Source organism: Corvus moneduloides, chromosome 2, assembly GCF_009650955.1.
Source record: "Corvus moneduloides isolate bCorMon1 chromosome 2, bCorMon1.pri, whole genome shotgun sequence".
In the NCBI taxonomy this organism is placed as follows: Eukaryota; Metazoa; Chordata; class Aves; order Passeriformes; family Corvidae; genus Corvus; species Corvus moneduloides.
The window spans coordinates 52,148,850-52,165,798 of NC_045477.1; the positions used below are offsets into that span (position 1 = coordinate 52,148,850).

At 37.1% G+C, this 16,949-nt stretch overlaps 1 protein-coding gene across 3 annotated transcripts in view; it reads right to left on the bottom strand.

The window, feature by feature from the left end:
* Positions 1–16,949, bottom strand: part of ALG5 (ALG5 dolichyl-phosphate beta-glucosyltransferase) — a 21,020-nt gene continuing 4,071 nt past the window's right edge. For all 3 annotated transcript variants that reach the window (XM_032099626.1, XM_032099623.1, XM_032099624.1), the window contains exons 5-10: positions 16,067–16,159; positions 14,503–14,616; positions 13,130–13,189; positions 10,291–10,442; positions 2,439–2,524; positions 1–1,265 (exon numbers count right to left, since the gene is read on the bottom strand). In XM_032099626.1, coding sequence (XP_031955517.1) covers positions 1,153–1,265; positions 2,439–2,524; positions 10,291–10,442; positions 13,130–13,189; positions 14,503–14,616; positions 16,067–16,159 — 618 coding nt within the window. In that variant the 3' untranslated portion in view covers positions 1–1,152. The remainder of the gene's footprint in view (positions 1,266–2,438; positions 2,525–10,290; positions 10,443–13,129; positions 13,190–14,502; positions 14,617–16,066; positions 16,160–16,949) is intronic.

Genomic DNA, 16,949 nt, shown 5'->3' on the forward strand with positions numbered 1-16,949 from the left:
TATATTTTTTGAGAATTTATTCCAGCACTTTATAGAAAACTGAGGTAACCCTAACAGAAGCAAAACTCAAGACAGTATTACAGAAAAGTAAGAAAAATCACCAGTAAATTCACATGTGAAAGTACAACCATACATCGTTCATTCTTTAAAGTTCTTCAAATTTGTACAAGTTTCAGAGAGACAGATTGGCTTAGTTTGTTGGCAATTCACAGCTACTTTGAAAGCACAAATGAAACTGTTCTGTACTGTACCACAGAGTGACATTAGTATGAAAGTGCCAAGACCCCTCCCTCCATCTCTGATCTCATTTGAAGTGTGACAACACCAGACTGGCATTACTAATGCACAGGTCCCCAGCGTACACTGGGTCTCACTCCTGCATGCTCTGAGCTTTCCATACCCTTTTCACTACAGATCTGTAGATGCCAAGGACTCCTAGCCTTGAGCACACAGTAATAAGTATGTATGAACAAAACATATTTATAAAAGACATTTTAAAATTGTATGTGCTTTCTTCTTGGACCTTCTACAGTCTGGAAAAGATCTGCAGTTTTATATCACGAAAACTATTTCAGCTTCAGACAAAAACGTTTGGAATGTCAAGGGACTACTGAAAGTCCTGAGAACAACTCTATGAATATTACTGTTATAACTCAGTAAAATCCATTAATGTTTTCCATAACATTGAATCTAAACATGCAGCAGTGTGAACCATGAATGGTAACTCCAAGTTGCAATATGGCCTAAAATTTCCAGATATAACAGAAACAAATGGTTATGGTCATTCACAGCAAAACAATGCACAATGTAGAACAGAGTGCCTCTTTTTAATATGCAAAAGGAGATTCCAGATGTATGATGAGACAAAAGCAGATATATTTATTTGAATGAATTTATAAGACATGTTAAAGCTAGTATTTAATAAAATAAAAACCTGATTACCACGTAAGAAAATCTTTTTGGAAATGCTTTCTTTTTTCAAAATGTACAAATTCTCTGCTGACAATCTTATAAAACACATACATGCTGCAAAAATGAAACATACAACAGGAGCAATGAAGAATTACCTCAGCTTTCACCACCACTTCACTTGATTGAAACTGTTCTCGTGTTCCATTAAGCATAATAATATATTTGGAAAATGTAAATAACCTAATTACATTTTTTTGCTTCAAGCTTCCAGGCACCAGTCATATATCGCAGTCGTATAAAAAGAAGATCCCTGCCCATCTGCAGCCAGCTCCAAAAGGGAACTAACTTAGAACCTGTGATTAATGAAGAAGAAAATCAGAATGACATTGTTAGAAAAAAATGAGCACTGACAAGACACACATTTAAGCAGTCATGAACCTCTGCATTCTCAGCACACTCAGCCCCACAACCTAGATCTCAACATTAATAAAAAACTTACATTTTGAAAGCTCTTGCTTTATAGAAATTACATTATGCCATAGGTGGGAGACTCTAGTTTGCAAGCAGCACAGTAATTCCATGTATGTGACAAAACGCACAGTGTTCTCTGTGACAAGGCTTTGTTCAAGTAAATAGGAACCTGAACATCAACAATTAAGCAAATGATTTATCTAGCAACTTTGGAGAAGAGGACTGCCACCTTGTCTTACAACAATAATATGAAGGTGCCAATCTTCAGGCAAGGCAAGGAACCCACACTACAAAACCAAGCCTTCTATAATCTCTGCTAACATTTGGGTTAGGTGCAAAGTACATGTGGAACTGCACTGAAAGGAAACATTGCAAGTGAAGTTGGCTCAGGACATTCTCTGATTCCACCTTTCATCATCACTGCAGTTCATTATCATTTCTGTTGTTCGGGGGTTGTGCTGAGGAGGAGAGATTCCGATTAAAAAAAAGATAAAGACATGAAAAGGGAAAAAAATAGAGGAACTGCATTTGATGGGGGGTAAGTGAGCCGAAGCAAGCAGTAACCAGTAACTATTAAGCTGGCTCTGCACTGAAGAAATATGCATGGAGCTATACTTCCCAGTAACTCAGTGGCAGAGACCTCCCTACAGGTATGAAAGAGTATCACATCTTAAGATTTTGGAAGACAAGACATGGTGAAATGGAATTGAACCAATAAGTGATGATGGTTAGACTCCCTGCACAGGGTTTTACAATTGCACTAATTTATTAACACATCACAGCAAGAGGACATACCAAAGCAGTTTTTGTCCTAGCAGTGTAATTCCCTACTTTTGTCTCCAGTGGGAGCACAGAGTTTCTCTCCTGTGCTACCCCTTCACCTAGTCTTTCTGTACCAAGCCATGGCAGAAGGCTGGCAAGGACATGAAATTCAAAATTTTTATGGAAAAAAGGCTGTATGCTATCAAAACTGGATAAGTATGGCAATAACCTTGGATCTGTTATTCTGGATTGACATGTAAGGAACCTTATAAGAACATGAACAATTTCCCTACCTTCTATTTCAGTCCAGTTGACAGCAACTTCTGCTATAGGTATTTTCAAGCGCTGGGCTATATAAAGAAGTTCCACGTCAAACGCCCTGAAGAAGAACAGGAAATACCAAATATAGTCACACATACTCCCAGAAGAAAGACAGTGCAAAAGTTAATTAAATGATTGTTCAGTTATGCAGTTGATACCATTGTTCTATGGGTCAGATACACATGGAAGGGAAATTAATTTTCCTGACTAAACATCTCAGAACACAGCCCACATACAGACAACAATAACAATACTTCACTGTGCTCTGTTTTTGAAGGTATAGATTACTCTGTGTTCAGCCCACTGTTTGCTTTTCATTCTGCCACAGTTTAAGCATTTTTGAAGACCATAAACACCAAGCAGTCAAATGTACAGTGTCACTCCACATCTCTAGTAGTTTCATCAAAGGGGACATCTACTTGCTGTGGCTTTATGCTGATCTGATGGGTTCTCCTTTTACTTTCTCAGTCAAGGAACTCAAGGTAGCAGCATAGAAGTGAGACATTATTTATGTTACCATGCACAACAGAATCCAAACAACAGCTGTACTTTAGTGACCCCTTAATGCAAAACACAAAACCTCTCTTGAGACTTGTCTTTTCTGTTGGCTCAATTTTTTGCAGGTTGTACAGCAAAATGAATTGGGGCAGTGATCCTACTGTCAGGTGCTCCTCCCTGCTCAGTTTGTCCAGAACACACCTTAATCCTCTCAGTTCTCTGCACAGAGAACTGTCTGTGTATTTCATTCCTGCAACTGCATTCTCAGGTAGGCCTTCTACCTGTGACACACCAGACTTTTGATATTCAACCAGTAGTTCAGCAGCTTTTAATGGTTGCTTAGAAATCAGCACATGAAGCTGCCGGTAGCTACTATTGACAGGGTTGAACACAAATCACAATTAAGAAGATTCTGGTGATTTGCCTTAAATTCTCGTTGGTAAGTCCAAGATAGTTTTCCTTTGAAATGCAAGAAAATCTTTTGCCACTGGAGGAAATGTAAGCAATAAAAAAAAGAAAATTCATGCTTAAAGCGTTGCTTGAATTCATGTCTTTGGTAATTCCATTTAACACCAGAGAAAAGATGGAAAGGAACAGACAAGGTGATCAAGAGCAGGAAGAAGACACACTTTAGCAGGTTGCTTGCCAAGCTCAGATGTTATTTCCTTCTACTCCAAGCCACTCTCTCCTTTTAAGCAGTGCATTTCTGTAAAACTATGAATGAGCGCAACAACAACAGCAGCCCACTTTGAAATGTGCCCGTAGGTCTGACAGACACAGGTAAGTTCCCACTGGAGTACAGACCACAGCACGCTGGCTTGCTGCTGGAATCACAGACACACATGCACCAACCTGAACTCATGCTCTCTGTGTTTGTGACAGGAGAGCCACTGATTCCACACGGGACAGCATTAAAATAAGCAAAAGCAGCACAGACAGATGTTATCTACAGAGACTACAGCTATTGTGTATAGGGAATTTAGAGCTACTTTGTAAATCTGATTTTGATTAGGACACGGGCCTTCTCACTGTCAGCAAAAAAGTTACAAGAATAAATTATTTTTTACCTCAGTGAACTAAGTCTGCTCCAAGGAGCCTTGTCATTTCACTGCTTTCTTTACATGACAGTTAAATATTATTTTATTAATCACTCCACGGTCTCTTCTACTGAAGAGATATTATTTAATTTTTTTGCTGACATTTTACGTTTGTAAGCCAAAACCCCAATGTATTCACCTTTGATTGTTTATGAATCGTGTATTAAGACGAAATCTAATTTTGTGATACTTACTATTTAAATGACTAAAAATCTTAAGAGACGCAGAATAATTGTCTGATGAATTAGACTATATGAGCTGCTCTAAAAGTATTACATAAACTATTAGCCTAGTGAACTAATAGTTATTTGCAGTAATTCCTGTGGACAACTGATTACTGGAATGTCAGCACATACATCACAGAACAACAACATTAAATAGTTCTGTGAACTACAGGGCTCAAAGAAAAAGATTAAAAGCACAGGAATTAATCAGGTTGAACACTAATATTGTTACATGTGGTTGCCATTTGGGTAACAGCGAACATATCCTGAAATTAAAAAAAAAAAACTATTCAAAGCTGAAAGGAGAATGACTTCAGTAGAATACCACTGGGTTATCATTTTTCTTCCCTTTTCCCCACCACCTTTCAGTATACCAGAATAGTTAGGGAATACAGACCACAGTATGTTCAATATACTGACAGCATTACACTACACCCATACTGCACACCACCAGATCCAGATGGTACAGGAGAACCATACAGAAGCTTCCACAGCCAGGATTAAGCATGGGTATGTTAGATGGAGCCTACCCTAGAGGAGATCGAAGCCACACCAGTGGATGAGCTGGTAAGCACAATTCATGCAATTTGCCACAAAGCCATTTGTGAGCAGTCAACATGTGACAGAACCACTCCTAGAAACAGCAAGGTATTATTCACACCATGTACTGAGTTCTGCTGCCTCTTGGCAGGGGGACACACAGCTCAGAATACCAAGTTTGGCTCCAGCCTGAAAGAATTCAGGCTCCAATCTAAGTACCCAGAGTTAGATACCCAAAAATATATAGTGTGAATGATTTCCCCATCTACTTCTAACAGTGGCTCAATTACCACAAACATGGAATGCAAAGTAAAGAAAAAATTCTCCACATGGTTGTGTTTTGGTTAAGTTACAATTTAAGACAATGCTGGCTAAAATTCATTTGAACACCAAGTTGTAGGGGTTTAATTGAATTCAGTGCTTTTAAACTGAATCCGTAAGATGCTTGAGCTTATAAAATATCTATCCTGAAAAATTATTCTGTATTTTAAAATTGCACTAGGACTCTTTTTTTCTGGTCCAGTATTATGTGTTTCAAAAAACAAAATCAGGCCTTCAGTTATAACATTTTAATTGGAATTTACGAGTTTTGTACACCCAAGATATGTTTTTCCAGTGAACTCCTACAGGCAACGAAGACTGCCAGTGGTCAGAGGTCTAACAATGAAACATGATGCCAAGTGGGCTAGACTGCCAGCACTGCCCTAGCTAAACTGGGGCTTTTGAAAGTCCACATGTCAGCCAAGAGCAGGACTTTTAACAAGACAAAACAGACACAGTTAAAACAGCAAAAATATTTTTGCATTGACTAGACACTCATAAACAATTCTACTTGCTCTGAACAAAACCAGGAAAAAACCATTTAATTCCACTGCTTGTGTTGGTCTATAATGGCACAGAAATGGAAAAAAATCCCTGTAGCAATATGAATGCTTATTTTTCTGAATTTTTATATAAAAACTCATATTTAGAGATTAGTGACAAACTGGAGAAACAAACATTTTTTTATATTGCTCTTTACAGTTTTATATGTGAAACAGCATGGCTTGTTCAGCACACAAGGCAAATTTTATAGACAAAAGTAATAGCCACAATTTGATCTGTTCAGTGATCTGCTGGCTTGTACAATGCCATTATAAATTGCCACTTCACAAAAATATGTCAACCAATCCAGGACTAGAACTACATTTTGAATTTCCCCTCCTTTTATCATTAAGGACAATAATTGCTATGTCTAGCTCTCCTAGGGATAGACATTTTCTGTCTGGAAGAAAATCCATCATTTTTTTTGTTGTCAGAAGAAATCAATGACCAAATTTAGGATAGGAAAACTTGGCCAGTGAGACCATTTAATTTTCCAGTATTTCTCCTACGCATCAAAACTTAACACGAACAGTTACATTTCTCAGGTCAAGACTGTAGATGCAGAACTAGACCTTCTTTTGTAGCCTGAAGTAATTCCAGCTGTCTCTGTTATGTTTTTATAATATCTCTTTTAATTTTCTTTTAAGTTTTAAATTAAAAAATGTGCTCCATCCATTTCTGCAAAACAGATTAGTTGTGTAATCAGATTCAGAATCTAAAACACAAAGCATATGCTCTCTGTTCAAAAGGTTGCTCTCATTTCAAACTAATGTCAAAACTCTGCTATTTAGAAAGTAAATTTCAAGAATGTTTCGTTTATATTCATATATACACAGCCAAAGGATAGTTAAACAAAAAAGACAATGAGAACACTCACAAAAAAAAGCTAGTTTAGGATGTAAGCATTATTTCCTAGTATCAAATACATAAACAGTTCGCAGAATCTATTAATTTTCAAATGCTTTCTAAAATTCAGGGTTAGATTAAAAAAATATTCTAGGAAGTATCTTGGTCTCTCTTTAAAAAGTGTTACGTGATCCTTATTGCCATAATGATAAAACTGTACTTTTCCCTTGTATGCTTCAGTTTCAAGATTTTCTAAATATAAGCATCTATAAATCAAATTCAGCACAGTAAGAAGAAAAATCTGGTCTGTTTTCTAGTATTTTTAATATGCAAAAGGTGATATTCACATCAATGTCCACTGGAATGGGAAAAACATGGAGAAAGCATAAAGAAGTGAGGGTCTAAACAGGCGGGAATTATTAGATAGCTGATTTGATAGTAATTTTATATTGACTTCATCAGTAAACATGTCATGCATCAATTTTAATCTAAATAATTTGTCATGTGCTCCATAAGAATTCACCTAGCACTGTAGCACCCCCACAAATCCAAGTCTGACTAAGCTTGAGCAGACAGGACAGATGATTTGGTTTTTGCAGAAGCCTGATGTTCATTCCCTTCAGCAGCTCACCACGTGTTCCAGTGCAGCAGCTGGGGAGCCCTTGGCAGACTCAAGGACCAGGGTGCTTAGCTCAGATGGTTTTTATCCTATTAAATGCTGCTTGTTCCTTGAATATTCTCCAGCACTCTCCTCCATTATTCCCAGAACATCTGAGCACAGAGCACACTGCACTGAACACTCCAGTACCTAACAGAGCTGCACCCCACTTGTGGCATTTTAAGATTCAAAGAGAATCAAGTAACTTCCTTGGATGTCAAGTAGCCCCACTGCAGTGATGCAGAAGCAGAAATAAACCCGCATTTCAGAGCCTCTAATCCAGTGCCACGATAGTGGTGTCTCTGCTACCCCTTGCTGATGGTCTCAATATAAAGTTGCTGTGACCCAGCGGGGGGCTCCACATTGTTCCAGGTCAGCAGAAATACAATACCAACTACTATTTCTTACTCTTCTGTCTCTGTACTCATGATATGTACAGAACCTCCATGGCACAATGTCTAACCGGTTTTTATTTGCCTTTTTACACACATGTTACACAATGGAAAGATATCAGGGGCCAGATTTGTTTAAAATAAGAAGTTTCCAGTATTGAGTTGTTTCAGATTCTTACAAAATTATATACAAAGAAATCTAATGGGAGGTCTATGGGATGAATGTTTGATATCCCTATATAATTTCCAACTGCAATTATCCCAATTGTTTGTACAACACTGACATTTCACTTAGGACTATCATTTCCCTGAATATATGCACTCTCCCCACATACTTATACCTCCCCATCTCCCAGTTTATTTCCAGATCTTATAAATATTAACTGGGAAAGGGACAGTACTTTGTTTTGTGCACTGACATGCTATCTTCTAGTTACACATGCTCAATGACTAGCTGTGGAACTGGTAAGTAACCTTCTAGACCTTATTATAGGGTTTTTTTCTTCAGCAGTGACAATAATCTGAGTTTCTCTCTCTAAGAGGGTTTCATTTTCCACAAACTTTGCCACAGCTTTTCATTTTGAAATCTCTACTGTTCAATATGGAAATGAAGAGACTGTTGATTGACAGATGAGCATAAAACCAGAAAATACATTGCCAGTTTGAGCAGAATTAAACCAAATTTTAAAACCCCAAAAAACCTACAGCCGTTTTTAGGCAAACTTGTGACTCGGAATTATTGGAAGAACTTCTTTCTTGGAAGAATTTGAGTTGTTCTTTTCTTGACACAAAACAAGCATTCTTCATCACTAACCAGGACATTTCAGATAAATAAGAAAACAGACAGGGGATTAGTTTATGGATTACTGTAGATAGAAGAGCAAGAATAGTAGGCTCATTTTCTAGAGGCATATACAAGGCACATGGAACTAAGACATGAAGATCTGGTATGTTCCACACCAACAATATAATTACTGTAAAATGTTAGCAATATCCCTTTTTCATTGCTTCTATTGCTGGGTAATGGGGTACAGCACAATTACTTCTTCTCTTTCATTTCTTTAGTGCTAGATAATTGAAGCAGCAGAAGAAAGCTTGTTAAGATTTTATCTAGAAAACACTTTATATAACCAATAAGTGCAATTACAAAAAACAATAAAATTTAAGATTGCATTTTTACAGCTGAAACTGATTATCCTCATTTATTTCTTTCAGTTTTCTTCTTTAAGTGCTTAATTTAAAAAGTGAAGTTAAATAAGGCAATTTTGAGATGTGCACTTCTGGGCCTCACATATATTTTTAACCTTGTATTTAGAAAATCCCTGAAATTTACAGAATTTTATAGATCAAGACTGGGTTTGGAGGTAGCAGCTCAAATCATACTTCTGGCTCAGCTACAGTTTCCTTTAGAGCAACAAGCAAACCACTTGGGTGGGAAAGTGATTTTCTGTCTGTTTCTCCTCAGTTACAGATTCAATGCAACAGTAGCTCTACATTCCACACCAGATCTGTGCGCCCAAACATGACCTTTGCAATTGCAGTCTGTAGGAGAAGTGTAGCTGTCAAAGGTCAACCTAAAACTGTACACATTGGAATTGACTAGGACTGTAGGATTGCACATGTTTGTGTACAGGAACATTGTTCAAGAGTTCTGCTCCCTGTCAAGCAAGCGGTAGCCCGTGCGCGATTTTCTTGATTGAAGACAACAGTTTGAAAAGGTTTGATTATACCTAATTAAACTATCCCTTTTAGCAACAACTGAGGCATAGAAAATGTACAGAAATTATGGTATTTGTGTGAAAACAGTGTTTCAGTCCCATAACAGCAGTCATGGCTGTATCACTCACATATGGGAACTGTTCTAGCTAAATTACAACTAAAGGAGCTCTAAACTAATTAAAAGACTATGCAAAATTTTTTATTGTCTTAAATTAATCTATCAGTAGTCCTCTTATAAAACACTTTAGCTAGAAAATAAGTAAAGAATAGGCATTTGCTTTCACTTTGGAGTCCTCAGCAATTCTAAGTATCTATCAGATACTGATTTTACTTAAAATATTTTGGTTAAGCAGTACTGAATTGTAATGTATAAAAAATAAGACAGATAAAAGTTTTGAATAGGATTAGTAACTCTCAACTTCCCTTATCACAATAACAGCTTTTCTCCGTTTTTTACACTGCTTGCATGGCTCATTTCTGCAAAAGGAGAGAGGACTCTCAGAAATAGGGAGTGGATTACAGCACAATGAAAAATTGTCTGTTTGAAATTTTTTCTGGAGCTGAATAAGGAAGAATTACTAGGATTTTCTGTTGCTTGAGGCCTTTTTCCTCTTTTTTTTTCCTTTCTTCCTTCCTAATCAATTACCATTTCCTCTGACAACACAAAACCAAAATATCCTACCTAGGATTACATAACTCTTTTGAGAAAAGAGAATAAAATTAAATAAAGAATAAAATTAAATACCCAACTATTTTCCTAAAATGTATCTTAATAGGAATATAGAATTTCTAGTGATTACCAGGATACTTTAACGTAACAAGAAATCGAAGCTGCCATGCAGGCAGTACTATAATGGCTAAACTCAGCAGCTGGGATTTATACCCAGACATCACATGCTTCGCTGTAGCTGCAATACTGAAATTACTTTTTCAAACCCATGTTCAATTATAAAAAAAACCTAGCAACCAAAAAAGGAACAATTTACCAGCGTTCTATGTGAAGGTTTGAGAAAGTCTGCAAGGCAGCTTCTCTGGTTAGAAGTTTAAATCCGCACTGTGTGTCCCGGATCTCTTTGACACAGAGAAACCACACCAGGAAGTGGAAGCCATACATGAGGAGAGTTCGAAAGTAAGAGCGCTGTGGACAAAGGCAAGATGTTAGATGGTTTCATTGGAGTGATGAGTGAAGTGCTTGAAGAGAGCTGTCTTACACGACAGTAACCCTGTTTTGTGATAGCTTTCAAAGTTTGTAAACTGGTTGTATTTTGCACTGGAATGAAAACAGAACTTACCAGTTGTTACAGTCAAACAAAATTTTAGCTGAAAGGGAAAGATTTTGATCTAGGGAAAGACTTGCCAGGCACGTGTATGGTCTAGGATAGGAGGAATCCAAGTCCCTTTTTCTGCTCTCCCCAGTTCAGAGCAGTTTTTCACTCTGGATTATGCTTTACTAACTAGAGCAGGAACCTGCCCCTGGATTTTAAATAACTAGTGGTACAGCCATAGTATCTACTGCATGATTCTTTGGAAGTATATGATGGACCAAGTGAAAACTAGGTCTAAAGTAAAGGCTGCTGTGCAAGATCTCATTTTATATTTCCAGCAATGTTACAGTCATGTCTTTTGTTCTTTTGCTTTCACAGATGTATTTTATATTTTTGATGAACGTTCCCAAACTACTCTTTGGTTACACTTGTGTTCTTGGCATGATAATCATACAGGTAAGTTTGTCCACAGACTCCAGAGGCTGGAGCCTGGATTTGCAGAGGTACCCCCTAGTCTTTTATTCAAGACAGTTCCTAAACAACTAGAACTCTGAGCCACAAATTGCTTCTGAACTCACTGCCATTCTCAAGCTCTGTTTAAGTGATTGTATCTATGACTGCAAGCCACATATCATGTAAAATCTTTTGGAGCCAACAATTCAACTGTTAAGTATCTCTGGGTAATAAGAGATGCCTTTAAAGCCAACAACTTAGAATCTCACTTGAAAAATGAGAAAATGCTTGGCTTATTACGTAATAGCCTTTGATTAAGGAAAACCAAATTAATCGCTTCTGCCTTCTGAAAAATGATCCTGCCCCAGGTTTATGGTGGATCTGGTGTAGCTTCTTTGGCTCTTTTGGCTCTGTGACCAAGAACATAAGGCTCACACTAGTACCAAAAGGGAAGTGCTAGGAGGCTGCATGACTGTCAGACAGTCAAACTGTGCACTTACTACACAAAGAGGAGTTCCTGGGTTATGTTTATCACTCCTAAGACTATTTATGCAAGTCATAGTATAGATTCATTAAAGGACATTAACAATTCTGGAAGCAGACCAGAATTCTTGATGTATTGAGACTGAACACAAGGGTGAAATTCTGATGTTAATAAATTCAATACAGCTGCTTATCACAGCTTCATTCTACTGTTTTAGATGCCAGTAAGTCCAGAGAGAAATCCTAACATCTAAAAGATTGCTCTGCAATTTTTTTATACCTACTGCACTATACAACAGTCTTTTTCCACTATAGTAAATGTAGTCTTTCTATTCCAGTCTAGGGACAGCTGGGTGATGAAACAAAATGGGCTACACAGTTCAAGCAAATCAGTACTACCTAACCAGTTTGTGATTCCTCTATTAAAAAATCAGAAATATGGGGAAAAACAGGAAGCAAAGGATGGACACGTCCTAAAAATTGTACTTTTGTATTAAAAGATGAAAGTCCTGTTCCAATTCCTCTCCTTAATGTAGCAAGAGCTTCAAAGATGAAAAGAAGTATGAATGCACTGAAAAAAGTGCCCACATTCAGTACTTGAGCATGCAATGAAATACTTTTTCTAGGCTCCCCTGTAGTAGTTCCTAGTTTCTGATACTGATGAAGGGGTTTTTTTTTGTTTGTTTGTTTCTTTTTTTTTGTTTGGATGCTAATATACATGCAGCAGTATTTGCAAGATCTCTTTCGAGTGAACCACTCCAATACTATCCGATAAACCAGGAGAAAAAACTACAGATCTACCAGAGGCTGGACATTACCAGTGTAACTTCTTTTGAGCTTCTGTAACTATTTTAGTAGTTGTGTATGTATTTTTGAATAATTTCAAGTACTAAACATCAGTATAAACAAAGCTTACTCTTGCAAACATTCACCATGATGAGCACATCCAATGACACTGAAAAAAACGAGCCCAGCAATGTGTCTGCTGCAATACAAGTTCCATGCCTGTGCTTTGTCAATTACTGCCTGCCAAGACATCAGAAAATCAGATGCAAGATAAGGCCATGTGCCTGTGCATCACTTTTTATTACACAAGAGTCACACACAGAACAGTACTGTCTGTGTGTTCAAAACTCAAAAATTTTACTAGGAGTAATACAGAAAACTGAAACCACTTTCCCATGAAAAGAGGTACTCTTCAAACAGCTGGCTGCTAATTGTCCCTAACTCATTTTACACAGGTTTCAAGATCTGCAGGCCAAGTTCTTGCACTGGAAGGAAATCAGTAATAATGAACTCATCAGCTGCCTTCCATTCCAGCCCTAGTACTGGTTACTAGCTAGTAATTCTTTCAGGGTTTAGAAGCTCTGCTTGTGAGATGTTCTTAACAATAAAAAATAAATCCATAAATTGGAACACTAACTGAAATGAGTTCAAAGTGCCTGAAATCTAGAACACATCCTTTGTATATGATGGAGCACATCCTGCACTTATGATAAGCTTTTTCTTACTTTTAGCTTCCATTCTTTTACAAATATTGATTATCTGATTGCAAAATCTGTAGAGCAGAAACAAATAATAGAAATATTTGGGTATTAGTACACAGCAGGAAACGGAAACAAACCTTTGCTATTGAGTCCTTCTCCAGATGAGCTCTAGAACCACAGGAAATCGCCATCTCCTTCTGTACAGGAATTCAAAGAGTTATTACTTAAACAAATTTTTTTTGAATCAGTGGAACCTTGTGTTGACAACTGTAAAATAAAAAACTTCAAAGCAGTATACTTTTCTGCTTCCTGTAGCTGCATTTCTTGTACTGCTAGGTTTTGAGTGTAAATCAGTCTTCTACAATAAGGAGACAATATGAAGTTTATTACAATTTGCACATGGTGCATACAAATTGCCTCAATTTATTCAGGTCTGGTTTAGCTTACATTGTTTACTGGACACATATGACAAATGTGTTTAACAGCACAGATAAGCACATAGAATTCCTAAGAACTAAATTCTGTTAAAATGTACATTTTCCTTAAATATTGCACAATGGAAGGGATAACAGAATAAGGTACTTGTTGCACCGATGTATCTTCAAACAAATAAAATGCCATGGTATCAGCCAAAAATATAATCTCAAATCAACATGACCAGAACAAAAAGTTTAACATTATTCTTGCACTACTATTTCTCACATGAAATCTCTCAAATCTACTCTATTTGAGAGTGTGAGGCCAATGCTGGAGAACCAGCAGCTGCTGCCACCCTGGTAGAGAAAAGCATCAGGGCCACACGCTGCGCATCGGGTCCCGCACTTGTGCTCCTGCACTTGCAGACTGTGACCCCTTCCACAGCTACATCCCCTGCAGCTCTGGCTGGAAGGCTGCACATCCCTTCTGGCACTCTGGGAAACCTGCTACAAGTACCTCACTCATCTGCCTTTAAGCAGAAAATAAACCTCGGTTCTTTCAAGTCAAGCTCACAAAAGAGAATGACTATGCAGGGAGGTGTTCTTGTTCCACAGGTTTCTGAATTTTTGTTTACAATAAAAGTTCTTCCAAATAATGTCATTAAACTAAGGACCCTGAGAAAAGAAAACCTGTATAAAAGAGGGTGGAATTAAGATGCACCCTTAAAGGTATATAGGATGACATCAGATAAAATGAAAAAACAAAACAGTTAACAAAGAAAACTAAGTAGGCACCACATGGTATTTATACAGAACAGAACAACTTCAAACAATTTGAAGGAAGCATAAACAGCAAATAGAACATTCTGTACTGCCTTGAAGTAGACACAACGGATGCAAAGGAGGTCAGAACTCCATTGGAAGCTCCTTCTGACAGCCCATTCTTGAGGTTTCTAACCTTACACTTAAGTTTTCAGACTTACAACTACATCTTCACCTGGATCTCAAAAAAGTTGAAGAGAATTACAAAAGCCAATCTTGTGTATTGAAGTATGCATGTGTATTAAAGTAAAAGCATGAGAATTTATACTCACAGGCCATGGCCGGAGATTGTTTAGACCTTCTTCTACTTTTTCAATATCTGCAAATTTTGTAGCTCCATCTGCATCAGCCATAAGAATCTTTTTCCCTCGAGAACTAAAGACACCCTGCAATGAAAACAGTCAGTAAAAAAATCAACACATTTGAAATCAATTACTTGTTGAAAGCTAGGTGCAAGACACTGCAAAAACCTAATGTAGTAACAAGACAGTGATAGCTCACAGATTCTACACAACAGGTATATTAATATTCTGCTACTAACAATAAATTACTTATTTATAGTCTAATAACATCTAGGGACTTCACACTGAGGTGTCCACAGTGACAGACAATGCATGAACACGAAAGGCTAACAATCTCTCTCAGGAAAAGCTTGCAAACTAAAAGCTTTACAAACCTAAATCTAAAAGTCAGTAAGCTGCTACTAAAAATCTAAATCTAAAAGTCAGCTCTAGAGGGGAGCACTAAGAAGCAGTGATTAGCAGCTGCCACTGCACTGGATGGCTTTTCTTTGTCATGTGAGCAAAGGAAAGCAGGATGTAGTGCGAGTTTTTCCTAACACTGTTTCAAGAAAATTCAAGAGCTATTTCTCAAAACTAATTTAAGATTAAGTCTCAAGTTACAGTATCACTGAAAAACAATTAGCAGTGGGTTTGACAAAAGTACTGTCACAACCAAGCATGTGAGCATTTGGAAAAGCCTGTCAAGGAAGTAGCTGTACACACATTCACTCTATACTATGCATTACAAAAGTGTATCACACAGAAAATTGCTCTCCTTCTCTTGGAATAACCTCAAAACAGTTCCATATGTTCTCTCCATTTCCTATAGTTACTCATTTTTCTTAAAAAATAAATTGACATATTAAAGATAGAGCTGAAAATACAGATAAAGACACATCACTGACAAGCCACAGATGATACCACCCTTTTTCAGAAAAGCAAAGTGTCATTCATCACAGGAATAAAATGTTCCTTCTAAATGTGTAACGGCTATTTTATTTTTAGAACAAGTTCACTTTATAATAATGTCTATGTGAAAGCATAAATTGTGCTGTTTTGACTATTGAGTGTGGGTGATAGCAGTGGGCTGCAGTAAACATAAACTTTGCTGGATGAGTGCTTGTTTATCAGCAATCTTAAAAACCACAGCTATGACCTGGAGAGCAAAGTTTGCAACTTCGGCTCTATTTTGTCTACAAAACCTGAAATTTAATCTGTAACAGTTTTGGTTGGTTTATTTTGGTTGGCTTTTATAAATGCAAGCCTATTTCTAAGTAGAACATGAATATGAAATTCAAGCATTTTTTTCCACTTTGAATTCTCATATTAAAAAAATGTCTTTGCTACTGATCTTTCTGGAAAGACAACACTGCTACCAAGACCTAAAATAAACTTATTTTGAAAAAAGTTTTTGCTTTAATTTATAGAATCTGTACTCAGTTTTCTCATAATCATTTTGTTAATGCGTTAAATTCAAAATGTCAGAACAGCTCTATCTTCTGTATATTTGGGCACAGGTAGTTCAAACAGAGAAGGAGATGAAAGTATTAATTACCGTCCTGACTGCTCCCCCTTTCCCTCGATTTTTTTCCAAAGATATCACTCGCACTTTGTCACTTCCATATTTCTTGCAGTACTCCTTTGCAACCTGACAGATACACAAAAAGCCAGCATAAAACAAAACCAGGAACCAAGGGAGAAGTTTACATTTGCTCACCCTCCAAAAGAAAATAAATTAATAGCACAGAGCTATAACCACTTCAGTCGGCACAATACATTGCCAGTGTTCGCTGCAGTCTGTTTGGGAAAATAAAAAACAGTTCACAATCAAAACAAGAAGACTGAAGAAACTAAGTAATGTTCAATAAGAACAGGATATTTCCCTAAGCAATTTCAATCCCCATCCTCCCACCTCCAAAAAACTCAATCCTAATTTAATTTCTATCATACTATTACAGACCTTTTCTATTAACACCAATAGTTAATAAAAGAAATAGAATTTTCTGTGACAGCTACCTATTTCTCACTTGTCTTGCTGCTATTTGTGGGTTTGAAGAAAAATTCACATTGATCTAAAATCCCATTCACACTGTAAGGATCTGCACATTTTAGTACATGTTGTGGGAAAAGAAAGCTTGAGTTTTCTCCTAATTTTTTCTAACGGTTGTCTTGAGTCCTTTCAAGTCCAGAGGCCAGCAGCCATTGTATGCTCAGTTGAAAGAGATGGCAGAAAGAATGCACAGAAGTCACATACATATATGAGCAATCCTTAATGGACAAACTTAAGGACAGAAAATCAAAAAGCAATATGCATTTTAGTAGCTACCTCAAACACCTTCCAAGCAGAAGGAAAAAACCACTGCAAGTTGGCTGGCCTTCCTTGCCAGTCACATGCACCAAAGTTGAAGCAGAAGAATACAGAACTATTTTGAAAATAC